The sequence below is a fragment of the Topomyia yanbarensis genome, chromosome 2 (genome assembly GCF_030247195.1).
Source record: "Topomyia yanbarensis strain Yona2022 chromosome 2, ASM3024719v1, whole genome shotgun sequence".
Classification (NCBI taxonomy): Eukaryota; Metazoa; Arthropoda; class Insecta; order Diptera; family Culicidae; genus Topomyia; species Topomyia yanbarensis.
In genome coordinates, this window is record NC_080671.1 from 436,360,606 (window position 1) to 436,379,896 (window position 19,291).

Consider the following 19,291-nt stretch of genomic DNA (forward strand, 5'->3'; position numbering starts at 1 on the left):
CAAATCTTAGGGCTCCGATCATAACAATACGTATCCTGTACCGAATATGTCAAAACTCTTATCGAAACTGCTGAGTGGTTGAGTTGATATCATCAACATCTTGATAGTATAACTGAAGCTCGTCCCGTCGTTGACCAAGTCTGGAAATCGAAGAGCTTTGAGGAAACAAAGAACTTACAGATGCATTGTACTTGTCTATAGTAGGGTTGCGAAGAAAAACGGCTCGGCTGGACAGAGATGGGGAGGGCCGAGGGTTTCCTCACGACTGGTGGCAAGTGTGCGTCCCAATGACCGTTGAGATGCGATTTCATAGGATGGATACAATGCAGCTGGTGTCGGATACAATGCAGCTGCGTGTCACTGGTATGAAAAACGACCTCTGGTGCTGATACGGAGCAATTAACTGTGAACTGGAATAGGAGAAATCTTCAGCGCTTGAATTATTCAAAATGGATGAATACTTGCCACAGTAGGAAGTTTGGAAGCCCCCTTCGCTGTGCGCTGACCAACTGAAGGCTATCGCGAATGATCTATCCCCGAAGCACGACCCAACCGGATAGCCGTCTACACTATACGTCAATGCAAACGGTAAAAATGTCAAACTACTTACAGCGCAAAAAGATAGTGAAGAAATAGGCTCCCGATCCAGACGGTATCCACAACATGGCACTTAAAACTGTGATGCTGGTGTTTTCGGACAAGTACCGCACAAGAATCAGATGCAGGTGTTGCTGCCAAAGCCAGAGAAGCCACCAGGAGATTCAGCATTGTTTCGGCCTATATGTCTGATGGATGTAACTTCTGGAAAGGTTGATGCTGTAGAGGCTGCTGAGCTACGCAGAAAGAGAGAATGGATTATAGCAGCACCAGTTCGAAGTCCGGAAAGATATTTCGACAGTGAATTGTAATAGGCATTGCAAGCGCGGAGAATGGCGACTGTGCCAAGTTAATTCTTTCACTGTATCACTGTACAGAATACGGATTCGGGACTACCTGTGCAAGATTTTGAAAAGTTACTTCCGTAACCGAGTGCTGGTCGTCTACTAGACGAACATGGTCCTTGTATGTACAGTAGAACTATCATCTACCATCTCCAGCACTAAAAATCAATAAATAACAAATATTTCAATAAATAATTCCAAACCCTTCTCGATTTCGAAGAAGGACGTCATCTCTGTTAAAAATTGTCCATAAAGCAGATATTTACAACATTCCACTCGTTTATTCATATCCTTTCGTAGCGGTTCTGTAAGTTCTTTTTCAAAAGTATATGGGTGCTTCGGAAATATACCTACATGAATCATTGAAGTCAAAATATAAATTTTCAATTCATAGAATGCAGGCAGCATCGTCCTTCGTGGTTCAGTTTAGTTCATAAAATAATCATACAATGGCGAAAGGGTTCGAACATTTTTAACGTCAGGCAAAATATTGTTTTCATAATATTCGCTTAAAACTAACACATATCTGCGATTATTATATTTATTTTTTGCTCTTGTAAGCACAAATCAACATCGGTTAAAATAGTCTAGTAAATTTTTCTGGCTGCGATCCTGAAACGACAATTTAGCACAATGAAGATTGTAAACAAATTAACTTTAACTCAAACTGTAACTTACCAACTCCACCAGCTTCTTCCGCTGCGCGTTGCCCGATGTTTTCTTCGCACTTTTGCAACTGCTACCGAGAGATGATATTGCACTGCTACAATCGCCAACACCAACGCCACCACCGCCACTGCTGCCGCAACTATCGTTAGCCACCAGTGGAATCCCGTCCGAAAGTGGCGGCGACTTTATGAAAAAACTAATCAATGTCTTCTGATACTGGACAGCAGGTTTGTGTGCGGAGTTGGCATTGGCGGTTTCCCCATCGCCAGATTTTTTGGTTGGCGGTGGTGATAACACATGCGACGCCAGAGTTTCCAACTTCAAAGGGGAATTAGGCTTCGGTTCGCTAGTGGGTTCAACAGAAACCTTCTGGGGACTGTTAGGGCAAGTATTCTCCGAATCTTCCGACGGGAACAGTGAGATACGAGTTTTGCTCTGTGACTGTCCAACTAGCGGGGAGCATACTGTGAAATGGAATAGTGTTTGAAGCGGAGAATTAGAAGACCATCGCTCGGAAACTGACTTCTCGGTACATACTGGAGAAAAAACAAGAAATGGCCGAGAAATCAGTTTCCATCACAGTTACGTAACAACTTACATTTCTTAGCAGGTTGTTCCTGTTCAGATTCGCTGCTGGATCCGATTCGTTTGCGGCTGGCAGATTTCGATCCCAACAGTTTCAACTTAAATTGTTTGGCGAAGCTCTTGTGCGATGGCGTCTTTGAATCTCTTACTTCCTGTCCTCCGGACGCGTCGGTTAATGTGTCGGTGTCCGATCGAATTATGTCCTTAATCGACTGCAAGTCGGTCATCGTCCTGCGACGCTGATTCTTGTTCTGTTTGACACGATAGTTAAAGTCAAACGTTGTCTCTTCATTCTCGGACGAGGTCATAGTCTTAATCTCATCTTCGCTTAACTTTCGTAGTCTGACCACTGGTTTCAAGGTCAACAACTTCTCGACGTTTACACCTTGTTGAAGCGGTATTTTCTTTACCATCCTTTCAAATCGAATTTCTTCAGTTTCCCACGAAGAAAACGATGATTGTGAAGATGACGTGGAAAGCCTTCTGTGTGCTTTCCTTTGTTTAGACTTGAAGCCTATTTCCGATCCTGAATCACTTTCCTCACTCTCCAACACATTTTGTTTTCTTCCAGACTTTCGATTTTTATGGTCAATGATTGATGAATCCGCACTGGAATCAGTTGATTCAATGCGTCGTCCTCGGCTCTTTTTGTGGCTTTTATTGCCTGTTCGGACAACTGAAGACCTAGAGCTGTTTCCAACGCTACTGCTGCTACTACCAGGACTGTGAATGCCCGATTCGCGCCCTTAAAAAACGATTTGAATTAGTTTGATAAATTATTGCCTACGTAAACATTCGTACTTTTACCATTTGAACTCCGATCGTCATCCTCATCCGAAGAAGCAGCAGCTCTTCTAGCTGCTTCCGCTTTACGGGATGCTTCCGCCAATGCCAGCACAGCGGCTGGTACTTCATCGCCTACAATCGGGCGACAGAACGTGCAGACATAGTTTTTTGTCGGTATCTCCATGCACAGATCATGCCGGCAGTTTGAGCCACAAGTCTCACACAACCGCAGATCCCATTTACCGTTGTTGTCGTAATCCCGTCCGTACCGACAGAGGCACTCCTCTGCATCACACTCTGAAGGACGTTCCAATTGCTCTCCAAACGCGTTCGGCTCTAGTTCCCAGGCGGCATCCCTGAAAAAAATACAGATAAACCTAACGAACCTAAACCAAACCATCAATTCTTACTTTTCCGGGATGAAAACACCCCTAAGCTGCATGGCCCTCCCGAATTCATCCTTATTGTTGCACAGGGGGCACTTGAAAAAATAGCCCGCCGTCTGGGCAAACTGCGCCACACACCGCCGATGGAACCAGCCATTTTGGCAGCAGGGTGCATAGATCGATTCCAGCTTGTTGAACGGTCCCATCGCATCGTAACAGATGCCACACACATCTTCCTCACCATGCTGTACTTTACTGGGCAGTTCTACGTGTCGATCACACCACGACTGAAACGTATCGACAAAATGGGACAGACATCCACTCTGAATGCCGCAAACCGTGTGAAACGTACGGAAGCACTTCTTCGCACAGCAGTGTATATTAGCGTATCGCCCCTTACATAAGTAGCACTTCTGATTACGCACGCGGGCCTCTTCGCTTCGGATGTCAGGCTGCAGGAACCCGAATATTCCCACCTCATCGGATTCACCATTTTGAATTAGGTTTGATGTCAGAAGCTAAAAAAAAAACATTTCTGTTATAAACGAAACAATAATAATAATGGTAACACCAACCAAGCAATAATAATGAACACGCAGGCGCCACTTGGTGTAAATCTTCCCGTAAAGGAGCTCGTTGTCCTCCGGACTCTTGCAAATGAAGCAGCAGGATCCATGGACTGCTTTCGATTGATTCATTTCTGCTTGCTTTCAACAACAGAACGCACCTGCATCTAACGATTGCCACAAATCATAGTGGATGAAAACAATAATAAATGAAAATTCAAGAGAAACTTCAATCGACACAAAAATTTCTAAATTACACTCACGGAAAGCCAAGCAGACAGAATTTGTGGCGGTTTGTGATCGTCTCTTGATCAGAGATGCCAGGTACTTTTTTCAAATGTCTGCAATAATAATTTTAAAAGTCTGGGAAGAACAAAAATGTCAGGAAAGCTAGTGTAACCAAAAGCCTTTATATTCAAATATCTGCAAATATCTGCAACCAAACTAAAAAATCTGCAAATATCTGCAACCTAACTAGAAAATCTGCAAATATCTGCGTCATCGAAAAAATCTGCAGCTTAAATTAAAAGTCTGCGAATTTGCAGACTTGTCTGCAAATCTGGCATCTCTGCTCTTGATGGCGGCAACTTTTTTTTGACAACCTTTGCTGCGCGCAAACAAAACAGTTTTCTTCATTGCAAGGGGTGCGTCGATGGGCTGATTACACAGCTGATCCTGTGGGCTCGCGAATTTAAACTCGTCGAAATATTGCCGTTTCATTGGAAAGGCGCGTTAAACGTTCGTTGGCAAATCCAAGAAAACATCGAAAAATGTGTATTGCACATATTCAATTTTCACTAAAGCGCATTGGCAACTGTAATTGGATATTTCATGTTTCAACGATAGCCAAGAGGAACCGGTGGAAATGATACATTTTCAAATTGGATTTAAATGTACAATTATAATATTTTTTATCGATTTACTTACTTAGATTTGGTATTATGCATGTTACGTGTTTGAAAAGGTTTCTTCGTAATGTTTTATCTGAAAAATCTTAAATAAATGGTGTCCAAAATTTGTCTTAAAAAATCGTAATCAACTTATTTTGGACACCCCACGATTTTCTTTCTTGACAGCTATTTGTTTATCAAGTTAGAATAATCAAAAAGTGAAAAATTTCGTAACGGCCTGCTCGTTTTGCTCAAATTATTTAAAAATGTTCAAACCAATGGATGTCGGAAATCAAACGATTGAGGAACATTTCATTAAACACCATAATATGACCAAAGAGGAGACTTTTGAAGTCCATGTTGAAAAACATTTGTAGTTCGAATTTGTTGAATTCAACGAGTTATATGTTGACAAATCTAAGAGACATATCACAGCTAAATAATGATATTAAGTGTGTGCTTTCTGAATTCCTAGAATCGCCAGAAACACTCACACGAACAGGAACATCACGATTCAAGCGACGTAGTCCTGCTGTTTTAACATTGCGCCGAACAGATGAATACCACAAGGCGAAAACTGAAGAAAAAAGGAAATTAAAGGAATAGAAACAAAGAAAAACTGAGCTTAGAAAAAATAACAAGAAACCACCTCGCCAACAAAAGAATTAAAAATTAATATTTAGTACAAGAAGATTCCTGACGAACTTTGAACCTTGATTTATCATCCGCTTGAGGATGTTACTCCATAATACTGCTACAGACGAATTGTTACACGAAATATATTATTGTTAACTCTATTGCATAACATTTAATGCTGCTTTGTTAAGTCTGCAGTAACCTAATTGTACCGAAAGTTTTTCTATTTCTCAAAATGATAGAACTAAAAAATACTTCATGCAGTCAGCCTTCCATATAAAGATTAATGTACCATTTTTGATTGGCAGTCACAGATTTGCTTATGTTCTTCTTTCATGCATTAAATATACTGCAAAGAGAACGAGTCAGTAGGTCAGTTTAGTCACTGTTTCCAAAATATATTCAGTCACATTCAGTGTGTCCAAAACATGCTTGGAAACTGTCCAAATTAGTGTGGAAGGGTCCGAAAAGTGAAAAAATTCATGCTGTGAAGAAATGTCATTTTCGAGTTTATGTCAATGTATAAAACATCCATTGACAGTTTTCTTTCAAGTACAGTAATTTTGGAGCATACTCGTGCATGTATTGCATTAAAAAACATATGCAAGCAAATATTTTTTGACGTTCACGTAATTTCACTTCCTCTAGGGGTCCAAAATTGGTTGGTTACCCTAATAAGCATTCAATGAGTGGATAGACCGAATATGTCGAATGCATAAAATTTACTGCAGAAGAAACGAGAGGCAGATAGAAAAGTATGCTATAGATGCATGAATAAAATTCTGCGTGTTGGTAAATCGATCACCTTGCAGAGTTTCCTAACCCGAAAAATGAGGCGATTAACTTTAGTGTTGCACCTTTATTAACGGAAAAAAAATAAAAGAAATAGTGCTTCCCTTCCCAGTTCCTGGCTGGATCCCGTTCGTATTCCGGCTCCAGTGACACAACCGATTCTAGCTAGAATCGGTCCCAGTAAAGTTCAGCCGGAACTGAACTGGAATTCTGGCTGGTTCCAGCTCGCATTCCGGCTCCAGTGACACAACCGATTCTAACTAGAATCGGTTGTGTCACTGGAGCCGGAATACGAGCTGGAACCAGCCAGAATTCCAGTTCATTTCCGGCTCAGCTTAACTGGGGTTGTATCACTGGAGCCAGCCAAAATTCCAGTTCATTTCCGGTTGAGCTTAACTGGGTTGGTGCTCCCAAAACAAGTTTTCGAGTTTTCATTTGTTTTGCTTACAACTAAATTTTTACCTCAATTGCCAAAATATTTTTCGAACGTGTGCGGTGTAATCGATCCCATAAAGAATCATTTCAATGAATTGCGCGCCGGATATAGCGCTCCGCATTATGCTACAACGAAAAATATTGTACGTTTCATTGGAAACGAGCCATGCAATCATTTTGATTCGACGAATTTAATTGACGCCTTTGATAAAAAATGCTCAAAAACTTCGAAAAATATTTGTTACCCAAATTTAATGTGCGCTATTTATTTACTTTAACTGAATCTGTCAAGAAAACTGACTGAAAACTGTGCTTCTAAAGTTTCAGGTTTTCGTATGTTTTATTTACAACAAGGTTTTTACACAAAATTGCATCACCTTTTTTAAGTATCATTCATCCCATAAGAAATACATTACGACGAATCGTGCGCCGAATAGCGCTACGAATCTTGCTGCGATGAAAAATAATCGTCGCGTCTACTCTGGAAAAGTACGGCTAATATAAAATTGATGTCACTTCCGACTCTCTCTGAAAGTTTGTACTTTTAAGTTAGTGTGTGCGAATAAATTACTAGCTAACTTATGCTGAAACATATTCGAACACCCCCCCATGCAATCGACATATCTGACCAAGGTTCTAAAATTGGAAGGTGAAAACTTTTTTGTCGTTTTTGAAGGCATGCAGAGCTTGCATATTTTTGTCTAGATCCGTCACTTTTATTCTGTTGTGATTTTCCTGTCTTATATTCTGGTTGCAGTTGAAAACTGGGAAAATCCAACCAGCGAGTATCGTATTTTCTCTGGTTCTAAAAAATGGGATCATGTCGGAAGTAGTGCGCTGTATTCGTACAATGATGCGCTATACACAATGCAGTATACACAGGTGTGGCAGAACACACGGTTTACTAGTAGTGGCAACCAAAAATATGTAAACAATCCAGAAGCACATCGAGTCGGCGTCATAGCGTTCACACGATTCAATGGGAGCGGAACGAACGGTATGACGAAAGCAAGTCGATTTATTCTGTGATCACTCACACCACTCATGTAAGATTCATCTTACGAATACCAAAGAGCCCTCTTCGCCATACCTGTATATACAACATTGCGCTATACAGTGCACTACTTCCGCCATCATGGATTCCCGAATAGAAATGCACAGTAACAAAACCATGATTTTCACTGTGACATTGCAATAATTTTACAATAATTTACAGTAAATTCTAGTATTATCCTACAATACAAAAACAATAAACTTTAACTTAAACTAAAATTTAATGTGAATTTGCTGTATCATTTTTTTTTTTGCTGAACAGTAAAATTGATTATTATCTAAAATTTTATTGCAAATCTACTGCGAGAACTCTGCGTCGAACAATGTTGAAACAGTAATAACTATAATATTTATTGTTTTATGATTGTAGGGTAAATGCTATTGTAAAATTCTATTCGGGTTAGCACTAAACAAGAGAAAAAACGATTGTCGCCGGTTGAATTTTCCAGGTAACGATAATACTTCTAGTAAGCATTCAACGGATGGATAGACCGAATAAAACAAGAGGCAGATAGAAAAATACGCTATCGATGACTAAATAAAGTACACATTACACGTTGTTATTCATGAGTAATATTAACTTCCAGGTTACCTTTGAGCTTAAGCTTGTGCGACCACCCCTGGCTGCTAATCAGTAGATAATTATGCTTGGGGGTAGCGAAACATCTTTCAAAGTGCAACTCCTGGTAATCCTAAAGTGTTTATTGCTCAATACCGGTGCCGGCCAGGCCCGAACATAGATCGCGGAAGAAAAGGGAAGGAATGTTAGTGCTTTTGCTAGACACCGCTGAAGAAGACATAAAATGAAGTTTACTGTGAGCCGAGTTTACCAACATTGCCATTAAGCTGTTAAGCAATGTTGGTAAACACGGCTCACAGTAAAAGTCAATTTTATGTCGACTTCGTCGGCATGCGCAGCCTAATATACTACTGCGCACTCCACAAGTACCACGGGAGGAGGATATTTGTTAGTAAGTTATTTTCCGTCAGCCTATTTCCGCTACGAAGCCAAAGGCTGACGCCAGAGAGGTGACTCCACTATCTGAACTAGATATTGACCCGTCCAACTCATGGATCGGGGGCCAAAGACTTTATGTCCCTTCCGAAGAAAGACGTAACCACAGATTTTTTCACCCCAGAAAAATTTCAACGATATCGGCTGGGATTGAACACAGATCAACTAGGATGAGTGGCGGTCACGCTTACCACTCAACAACAGCGCGTGTTTTGCGCATGCAGTGTCATATCGGTCCAAAGAAATGTTTCCAATTTGGTGTACTAGTCAATTGCCAGATTCTGAGGAGAAGAAGTCGAAACGCAAATTCTTTGACATTTGCTTTCTGATTTGATTTCTCACGTAGTGAAACTAAATCGACTGGCAAATCCATAACTTAGTAAGGTATTGGGCCCTTCGTGCACAAAATGGCTTAATCCAATTCTTCCCTTAGGGAGTAATATAAATAGCTTCTAGGTAGCTCGTCTTTGCTTTCGGATACACGGTAAACGATATTTTTTAATGCATAGGCGGAGTAAACCAAGATAAGCTGTCAATATAACTCAGAGCTGTTTATGAGTATATTTTCGAAACCGACGCAAATAATAGCAATATATTTATAAATGAAAAAACAGCATTTATACCGTTATTATATGGATTCGTGAAAACTTTATCTATGTTTGAACAAATGTACTCAAGAACTTATTGCTACTTTGGGTTGTTTGTATCCTTTGGTTGAACATGGATCATAACCTTAATTGCACCGCCAAGTCCGTGCCGGGACGTGTTGAAGGCATCCAAAGTTTCTTCGATGTTAAAGTGATGAGTTATCAGTCGCTTCACATTAATCTTTCCGCTGGCCACTAAACTGAGTGCAGCAGGATAGCTATGTAAAAAGAAAAAAACATAATTTCTACTATTCGTTGATGTTGCACTCAATCTTACTCATTGCAATAACGAAACACTCCACGAATGTCTACTTCACGTGCCAACGCATTAACCAGCGGCAGTTTGACTTCCGGTGCACCCATTCCGACCATTACGGCACACCCGCCCGACCGAGTAGCCAAGATTGATAGCCTGGAGGTAGCCTCGGCCCCACTACAATCGATAGTTTTATCCGGTGCACCGCCGAACAAAGCATGAATCTGCTTAACGACCTCAGTCTCGCTTGCCCCTCTTTCCACAACCAGTGTCTCATCAGCGCCTAACTCCTTCGCTACATCGAGCCGACTTTGCAGCAAATCGGTAATCACAATTTTACTGGCCCCCATAGATTTGGCCGTAATCAGTGTCACCAATCCAATCGGCCCGGCTCCGAGGATCAACACTTCCGAACCTAATCCCACCTGAGCTCTGCGGCAGGCATGAACTCCGACAGACAGCGGCTCCAGCAGTGCCCCTTCCTCCATGGTCACATGCGCCGGCAGTTTAAAACAGAAATCGGCAGGATGTGTGAAATATCTGGTCAAATTCCCATCGAAAGGCGGAGTAGCACAGAAAATCATCTCATCGCACAGATTGTAACGACCTGCCTTGCAAAAATCACACACACGACACCCGTAACCAGGTTCGATTGCTACCCGGTCACCTATCTGTAGGTGTTTCACCTTAGAACCCACTTTGGCCACAATTCCGGACGCCTCGTGTCCGATAACCATCGGTTTGCGCAGCACAAAGTCCCCGATGCGACCGTTGACCAGGTAGTGCACATCCGATCCGCAGATGCCAACACTGTCCATCTGTAGCAGAACCTCTGTGAAAAGATTTGGGATGAAAGTTTTCGTTTGAAAACCGCTGACATATCAAATGATTATTGTTACCGTCATCCTTTGGTACTGGAATGGGACGTTGCTCCTAAAAAGATTGAATTCCAATTTCAATAGGCATTTACTAACATTAAATATTTTATTCACCAAACGCAGATCTTCTATTCCATATAACACAGCGGTGAGATTGTCGTTCATTTCCAATACGAGAGTGATAGTTAGAAATAGTATGAAAATTTAAATTGTCAAAGTACTGGTCGAAATACGTCTGAGCTCTTCCAATGTCGAAATTACAATAAGTACCTACGATGAGATAGAAGTGAAAAACAGTTTGTATTATATTGAGGAATGGGTGCTTCTTATCAGAGAATATTCAACGTGCGTTCAAAATAATGTTTATAATTTCACACAACCAGATTGTACCAAGTGGCAATAAAATTACGTTTGTTTGTTTTGAAGGATGATATGTACACATAACCTTGGATTGCAGTTATAGCTAAGCGTAATGCAAGTCAAGTGTCTTTTTTCAAAAAAAATGAAATAAAACCAACCTGAATGTTATATTGCACCACCAGTCCTATCTTGCTGATACAATAACTGCTCAATGATGGACATGAAAATCTACGTTCACAACACACCTACTTGCTTTACTTCTCTCCAGATGCTCTTCCAGACAACGTAGTGATCATCACGACACTGCTACAGATGAGAACACGTTGAATTCGAATAACAATATAAGTTATACTGCTATCTAAAAATAGAACCGTGCTATCATATAGGTGTTATCGCAATAAACCGGTTGATATACATCTAATGAAGTCGAATTGAGCAGTATTCTAAGAGAATTGTTTCTATATTCATCCTTGGTTCAAATTTGTAAGACCGCAGAAACTGCTGCTGAAGCTTGCATGAAACTGGATATCTTATCCATTTATCTAACATAGTGTCCAAGGTTGACATATGGCCATTTTCATTGAGGGGGCGTATTACATCCGTTTACCCTAGTCAAAGGAGAACAGACAGACGAATGGATGAAACGGCGTAGACGTCGTAGGCGCGGATTTTATGACGATGTCTATCACCAAACGCAGATCTTCTATTCCATATAACACAGCGATGAGATTGTCGTTCATTTCCAATACGAGAGTGATAGAAAGAAATAGTATGAAAATTTAAATTGTCAAAGTACTGGTCGAGAACTGTCAAGAAAAGTGAGGTTAACTGTGTCAGTAAAGAACCTAATAAGCAATCAAAGCTATCGACAAATAATCGACTCGATCTAGTGTAATAAGGAACCACCATTGATTTTATGTTTGCGAAACGATTATTTTGTTCCGAGATGAAGGAGGCGTCTTCCGGATGTTCATGAGGGTCAAAAATTCAGTGAAACATGTGCAACAACACGAAGGAGAGTCGTACTCTCGGCAGGACGATAAGCGTGGGTTCGTTCCCTTGCTAAATGCCATATTTTGAATTTCTTTATATTTCAACATGTACATATAATCTATAGAAAATTATCACATGAGAATTCCCGGGGTACATCCAGCGAAATGTAAACATATTTCGTTTTAATATTACGAAAATCACCGTTATCCTGCTCCATCATATACGAAATTGTCTACCGAATTTGTTCACGACTTTAGTCATGGCAGAAATGTTTAATCGTTGGGGCAGTTTTGTTCATATGAGAATTGATTTAGTAAATTAACGATAAGATCAATTCATCTAAACAAAAAATCAATGCTGTTCTAAAATTTTCAATTTCTAACAGTCGCGATTATTTTGATATTTATTATGCTATCTCGAATTTAAATTTAAATTGAAAATGTCAGCATGCTTTTGATTGGTTGAAACAAAGTCGTGTACATTAGAGTGGCTCGCGGTTGTATAGGAAAACTTCAAAATGATTTAAACTAGCGGGCACAGCACTTTTTGAGTTCCTTTTGTGATCCCAAATGCCTGTGCAAAACTTGGTAGCGGTCGGTTGCTTCCCGGGTTTGTGCATTGCGTTTAAAGTTTGTATGGGATTTTATGTAAGGAAATCAATTAATTTGCATTTACGTTAATAAAGATCGCTATTTCATTCACTATGAAAAACCAGCTTTATAAAACTATAGTTCAAATTTTGATTAACAACATTGTCGAAGACAGTAACTGATTAACAACATTGTCGAAGACAGTAACATTGTCGAAGACAGTAACTCCAACACTGCCGGTGCACCACCGACATCGACATTAAAAACTTAAATAAATGAAATATATTCATCGCAGAGGCTTGGTACCTTTGAATGAAATGTTCAGAATGAATTGCTGAATAACATAAGGGACCATCCATAAATGACGTAGCATTATATGGGGGAGGGGGGAGTTTTGTATTTTGTGATGATGTGTGACGACAGGGGGGTAGGGGGTCATGTCATGCTACGTAGCTTTTTTAAAGGGGAATAGGGGTTGACCTCAAGTCATGACAATCTTACCCGTTTTATCTAACTAACATCGTTTTTGATTTTTTTAAATTTTTTACGGGTACAACGAGGGGGGTGAGGGTTACCGTCAAGCTACGTAATTATCAGGGGGTATATAGAATTTTGTGACGAAATGCTACGATGGGGAGAGGGGGTGTTGAAAATCACTCAAAAAATGATACGTCATTTATGGATCATCCCTAAACGTAGTCAGAAAATGAAAAGAAGAGGGGGTCCCCAGTGCCCTTTTTAGATTGTTTTGTATAAGACAAAGAATCATTACGTCTTTGTAAATGCGAGCTTTCTTAATATTTTGATAGACCTAAATATGAATCATACTACAATCGTTGTTGTGGAAAGTAACATTTACAACATTTAGGATTTACACCTGAAAACTTTTGTGCTGTTTTTGCTTGAGGCTGGTTTTTCGTATTGAGCGAAATAGCGATCTTTATTAACGTAAACGCAAAATAATTGATTTCCCCATATAAAATCCCATACAAACTTTGAACGCAATGCGCAAACCCAGGAAGCAACCGACCGCTCCCCAATTTTGCAGATGAATTTGGGACCAAAAAGTGCTGTACTGAAAAATGTCATATGTCGAGCCACTCTAGTGAACATACATGAAAGCATGCCAAAAAATAACGGAAGCAAAATAAGCCGAATACGCTGAACAAGAACTACTGCAATGTTTATTTGATGTTCCATGTTTTATTAAGCAAGCTAGACCTCAAAAGAATTCAAACATTTCTAATCTCTTTGTATCAGTTATATACAGTAAGATTCCGTTTTTGGCACGTTCCGTTTTTAGCATGCTCCCATTTTGTCACACTTCGATTTTGGCAACATTATTTTTTTTCTAAATTTGTTAAAATCGTTTCGTAAATTCAATACATTACTGTGATAATTTTGAGATGTTAAGTATAGAAATGTATTATTTACGTATAATATAACTGATAACAGTGTAACTAGTGTCTGACGGAATCAATTTTTATAATAAGACCCAGAGCCTGTGCACTTTAAAAGTCAAGTAAGTCGCTACACTGCATAATAAGACTAGCTCTGGATAAAATTTTCAATAGAACCTTAGTAACATTGCGAGCCTCTTTCTCTTTCAATTATTACGACGTCACTACAAAACTAAAATTTCAGTACATATCGAAAACCCGTATTTAGGAATACAATACTGATAGCTTCCAAATAGTTTGTTTAAGCTTTATGATGTCTTTGGCAAATTTGTTCGATTTTTTGGAGATTTCTTTTTCAAATGAATGGAATTAGGGTGGTCCTTGTGGTTAGAGGGGTTCAAAGTATCGACTGTTTAGATTATAGACACTCATAGTAATAGACCAGCGAAGGTACTTTTACCGAGCCAAACGTACTGTCAAAATCCGGAGCCAAACGAGCATGACGTCATTCAATGCAAACAAGCAGAACAAGTATTGCGATTTTATTTAAAAAAATATATTTTGTTATTCACAGTAGGCTTCACTTTTCGTGTTCGTATTTGTATTTCACAATGCTATTTAGAAAGATATTTATTGTGTTCAATATAACTACACAAAAAGCATTTTACTTATGCTCTTTTTCATCAACTTTGTGTTTCTGAAGAAATTGGATTTTTTCTTCCTTTTCTCAATTTCTTGTTGCTCAGTATCAAACAAATAACTTCTCTTTTGATTCATGTATTGAACCACTTGAAAAATTATTTTGATAAAAACAGATGATCGAATACAGTCGAGCACGTTCGAGCTTGCACATTTTTGGTGATGCCAGTTTAACATGCTTGTTTTTCTAGTTGCCAGTTTTGCGGTTTTTACATCCGCGAGTCTATTACTATGAGTGTTTATAGTTTAGATGTGTGAAGTTTACTTGCTCAATGCGCAATAAGGGATGACCATAAATGACGTAGCATTTTTTGAGTGATTTTTAACACCCCCCTCCCCCATCGTAGCATTTCGTCACAAAATTCCATATACCCCCCCTGATAATTACGTAGCTTGACGGTAACCCTCACCCCCCTCGTTGTCCCCGTAAAAGATTTAAAAAAAATCAAAAACGATGTTAGTTAGATGAAACGGGTAAGATTGTCGTGACATCAGGTCAACCCCTATTCCCCTTTAAAAAAGCTACGTAGCATGACATGACCCCCTACCCCCCCTGTCGTCACACATCATCACAAAATACAAAACTCCCCCCTCCCCCATATAATGCTACGTCATTTATGGATGGTCCCATATATTAACACAACTAGATTAAAGCAAGTTTGCTGAATAAACAAGGCTATCTATAATGGTTAATTTGTTATGATTTTTTTTAAAGATTTGAGGTAGGGTGGCTCTTGAAAAATTGTTCATTAATTTTCAGTAAGTAGAGATAACAGCCCCAGTAGCGAAATCATCACTACCATGCAGTGAATTGTTTGAGTTTTGACGTCCAGTGGACCGAAGAAAAGCGATTCGAATTAAATTATATGTTACAGCTCCGTAATGAGGGGCATTGTACTCGAGAAGTGCACGAAGATTGTAAGAATTCTACTGGACGACTCACAGTGTCGTCTAGCTGTAGAAATCCTCAAAATTTTATTTTGGATTTTTCATGATTTAACATTTTTCTGTGTTTGTAAAAAGGTTGAATAGTCTTCTCAAAATATTACGTCTTGAGCACAAAAGATAGATTTTCTACAGACCTTCAAAGGTACAATAGATGATCAATTCTGGAGAAAACTGCGTTCAAACCTATGTTATTCAAATGAATATATCGTTTTTGTTAAGGTTCCAAACTGATTTCATTTGTTAGATTATTTACTGGACTTATATTTGCCATTCAATTTAGTCGATACAAGGCTTTCTTCTCAGTCACTCTTTCTGAAGAGCAAATAATAAATTTATGCATTAATTTAAAATTATTTGTTCAAAGCGGCCGTACTTTTTTTCGAAACAGTTCGTAAAGATCGCTTGTAGTTCATGACTCTTGAAAATTAGTGTACTTTTCGAAACTAAATGTCTTGTTTTGCCCCTTTCTGCCCCGTGGTATGAATAAAGGTGATTTTTCATGATATGTCTGAAGGAGACACATGGTAACGTTTGATTACCCAGGGCTCGCAATATAATTTATAAATGTCTCTTAGCATTATCAACAATTGAAAAAATGTGTATTCTGCTGAAAGTTCACTAAAGCAATTTTTTTTAAATGAATTTTCATATATAGTGCACTTTATATTCGTAAATGTTGAATGGTGCCAAAATTTTAAGGTAAAAAAAAATTAACGCCAAATATGAATTCAGCGACGTAAAATTACTCCAATGTGAAGTTTTCATAAAATTCGGACCCCTTTTGAGATTTTGTCCGACTTTTGTATGGAAGGTGATCACTGTGCGACTGAATTTGATAAAAACTTGAATAAAATTGAATTTTCTTATTATTTTCTTTCATCTCATTCCATTTCACACATGATTAAAAATCCTTGAAACATTTTTGAAGTCGTAAATTGAAAATCCAAACATTAAAAATAAGCTTCCATTTTTGGCACGGTTCCGGTTTAGGCAACTGAGAAAAATAAAATTGGTGCCAAAAACGGAATCCTACTGTAGATAAAATAAAATATATCAACGTTTCTTTATTTTACATAACAACTTGTATAGCGTTGTCGAAAATGGCAATTTTCGAGACAGGACCTCCGTTTATATAAACGATGATAATATCGAGGTAAGATAACGGCTAAAAATTGTCCGTTATCAAAATCTCGGGCCGGATTTTAATCACGGAAAATTTTCCGCCGTTTCCTCTCCAAACTGTCAAAATATAACTTTTGTTGCTTCTAAAAAATGCTCGTTGTTCCAGAACAGCACATATTTTTAAACGTAATAACATCATCATTTTCCCCGCCGGAAACAATCATATTGAATTGTTCCTTGCCGGATTTTCCGTGCGGAGAATTTTAAAACTCCGTGATGTTCCCCAGATTTGGGTTTACACTGCAGGAATCTTGATTTTTTTGTGTAGACTTTTTTCCGTCACGGAAAATCAAAAAGCCATTTCCCATATGAAATGGGCTTTTTGAACACATCATAAGTTATATTTTGACAGTTTGGAGAAAATGTTCCGTGATCAAAATCCGGCCACAGAGAACAGACGTCCATCTTCAACAACTTGTGTACAATCTCTAACGGTTTCGAAGGTAGTTGGGATATCCAAACCAGGTGCGCTACTGTCGTCATGTTTTTTGTGGCTGAGTTCGATTGAATTAACAGCGGTTATTCCTCTACCCAGTCAAACTAGTCCGGAACCGGTTCGGACTTCCAGTATGAATTCCAGCTCAAATGCATCAACCGATAGAGTCGGAATCGGTTGTTTTCTTTGAGCAAGATTCCATACGGAATCCATTCAGGATTTCGAACCGGTTCCGGAATGGATTTGACGGATAGTTGGGATAAGGTGGTTTGTCTGCGCTAGTGTTTATCGTATATTAATTCAAATGTTTACACACGTTTTTTAAATATTTTTGTTCGATCATGGATGTCTGTTCTCTGTGATCCGGCCCAAATCCCGTGATCAAATCCCCGAGGTGTGCAGTAACCTTTAAACCCAATTCTGAAAAACGTCACTGATTTTTAAAATTCTCCACAAAAAATCCAGCCGGAAACAATTTTACATGAATTGTTTCCGACGGGAAAATGATGTCTTTATTACGTTTGCAAATCTGTGCTGTTCTGAAACAACTGGTTTTTGTTAGAAGCAGCAGAAATTTAACTTTGACAATTTGAAGATAACGGCGGAAAATTTTCCGTGATCAAAATCCGGCAAAAAATCGCCGGAATTTGATCCGTGATCAAAATCCGACAAAAAATCTTGGTCCAAATTCCGCGATCAAATTCCCGAGGTGTACAGTAGCCTTAAAGAGTTCTTTCCCGTCGGAAACAAGTTGTGGAATTGTTTCCGGCCAGATTTTTGATGTGAAGAGTTTTAAAATTCTGTGACGTTTTCCAGAGTTGGGTTTACACTTCAAGAATCTTGATTTTTTGTTTAGACTTTTTTCCGTCACGGAAAATGACAATGAATCTCTTATTTGAAATACACGAAGAGCAAAGTCCGGCGATCAAATACCCGAGGTGTACAATAACCTTTAAGTTCAGCTGCAAAATGTGTCGTAATTCTTGCTGGTTCTAGTTAGTATTCCGTCTTCAGATACAAAACCGATTCTAATTAGAATCAATTGTTTCACTCGAGCCGGAATACAAGCTAGATCCAGTCAAAACTTCGGCTGGACATACTGAGATCCGGCATAAAATCCGCGATGTACAACTACCTTAAAATATACAAAAAATATGAAAAGAAAAAGATGTAGAAATGTATTAACCTTACCAAATAAAAATCGCACTTGTGCTGAACCACACTGCTTTGCGTACTTTACTTGTGAACTTCACGTAAACAGTTACTTATAAGCAATTTTCCCCTGTAAATAACTTCAAATGTTTGGAATATAAACACAGTGAGCAGCTAGTAAGGAATTAATTCAAACTGAAAACAGCTGATGATAAATATAAACACAACCCGACGCCGAAATCGAACAATCGAGGAAATCTGCGCAGGCGCTGTCATGCTATATTTCATTTGACACTAGAAAGGTACTAATGAATGTCAGATAATTAATTGTATGTACATGTATCAATCCTCTCGATAATTTTCTCAAGCTTTTCACCAAACATATCTTTCATTTCCATCACATTAGGCTGGTCAATATCGATTAAAACATCTGATTCATCGTTGTAGTAGCACTCTCATCACATCGAATATCATACAGTAGTAATTCGCTGGTTTGACGCTTGTTAACTGAATGTCAAAATCCCATGTAAAATTTGCTTTATCACGAAATTTGGGCCGGGATTTTGTGCCGAATTTCGATCATGGAAAATTGTGCATTATTATCTCTCCAAACAATCAAAATAAAACTAAATTTTTGGTCGAAGTTTCGATATCAAAACAGTTATTGTACTTATATTAGCGCATTTACCCAAAATTCCACGCGACTTTACCGATCGAAAAGAACCGCCGCGCTTCATGAAACATCGCGCTTAGCCGATTTGTCATGATATCGCAAATTTGCATAACGAAGGCTTAATGAGAACATAGGTTGTTCCAAAAATCAAGCCCTGTGTTATGCAACGTTTTGTGCAGGTTGAGTATACCAGATGCAAGTGGTGCCAAATTCAACACGTTCAGTTTAGATTACAGAATTTATTTATTTAATTTATTTGATTTAATGAGCTATACTTATTAATCAAATTCGATTTTAAAAATTGTCCTTGCGTTAAAAACCAA

The 19,291-nt window shown here is 38.9% G+C and overlaps 2 protein-coding genes across 11 annotated transcripts; both read right to left on the reverse strand.

Moving 5' to 3' along the window:
* Nucleotides 1-1,202: 1,202 nt before the first annotated feature.
* Nucleotides 1,203-4,583, reverse strand: LOC131685532 (uncharacterized). 4 transcript variants are annotated; one of them, XM_058969333.1, is made up of 8 exons: nt 4,505-4,583; nt 4,197-4,237; nt 3,943-4,100; nt 3,392-3,885; nt 3,003-3,337; nt 2,209-2,940; nt 1,620-2,074; nt 1,203-1,553 (listed from the first exon to the last, which is right to left on the reverse strand). In XM_058969333.1, the coding sequence occupies exons 3-8, from the start codon at nt 4,063-4,065 to the stop codon at nt 1,509-1,511; spliced, it is 2,184 nt and encodes a 727-aa protein (XP_058825316.1). In that variant the 5' UTR covers nt 4,066-4,100; nt 4,197-4,237; nt 4,505-4,583; the 3' UTR covers nt 1,203-1,508. The 4 variants fall into 4 exon arrangements, with proteins under 4 accessions (XP_058825316.1, XP_058825313.1, XP_058825315.1 ...); XM_058969330.1 differs by having other exon boundaries at nt 2,997-3,337; XM_058969332.1 differs by lacking the exon at nt 4,505-4,583 and having other exon boundaries at nt 2,997-3,337; nt 3,943-4,094; nt 4,197-4,243.
* Nucleotides 4,584-9,279: 4,696 nt separating this feature from the next.
* LOC131685535 (sorbitol dehydrogenase-like) lies at nt 9,280-18,541 on the reverse strand. 7 transcript variants are annotated; one of them, XM_058969339.1, is made up of 7 exons: nt 18,335-18,541; nt 11,311-11,503; nt 11,054-11,253; nt 10,650-10,805; nt 10,557-10,590; nt 9,679-10,489; nt 9,280-9,619 (listed from the first exon to the last, which is right to left on the reverse strand). In XM_058969339.1, the coding sequence occupies exons 4-7, from the start codon at nt 10,698-10,700 to the stop codon at nt 9,442-9,444; spliced, it is 1,074 nt and encodes a 357-aa protein (XP_058825322.1). In that variant the 5' UTR covers nt 10,701-10,805; nt 11,054-11,253; nt 11,311-11,503; nt 18,335-18,541; the 3' UTR covers nt 9,280-9,441. The 7 variants fall into 7 exon arrangements, with proteins under 7 accessions (XP_058825322.1, XP_058825321.1, XP_058825320.1 ...); XM_058969338.1 differs by having other exon boundaries at nt 11,311-11,595; XM_058969337.1 differs by having other exon boundaries at nt 11,311-11,598.
* Nucleotides 18,542-19,291: the final 750 nt, after the last annotated feature.

Excerpts from the sequence above, each read along its gene's own strand:
- LOC131685532 (XM_058969330.1), bottom strand. The coding sequence starts at position 4,065 with ATGAATCAATCGAAAGCAGTCCATGGATCCTGCTGCTTCATTTGCAAG. Across the intron at positions 2,075-2,208 it reads GGAACAACCTGCTAAGAAAT|TATGCTCCCCGCTAGTTGGA; the intron begins GTAAGTTGTTAC and ends TCCATTTCACAG. Across the intron at positions 1,554-1,619 it reads GGAAGAAGCTGGTGGAGTTG|GATCGCAGCCAGAAAAATTT; the intron begins GTAAGTTACAGT and ends TTGTCGTTTCAG.
- LOC131685535 (XM_058969341.1), bottom strand. The coding sequence starts at position 10,700 with ATGAACGACAATCTCACCGCTGTGTTATATGGAATAGAAGATCTGCGT. Across the intron at positions 10,490-10,556 it reads TCCAGTACCAAAGGATGACG|AGGTTCTGCTACAGATGGAC; the intron begins GTAACAATAATC and ends ATCTTTTCACAG. Across the intron at positions 9,620-9,678 it reads GTGTTTCGTTATTGCAATGA|CTATCCTGCTGCACTCAGTT; the intron begins GTAAGATTGAGT and ends CTTTTTACATAG.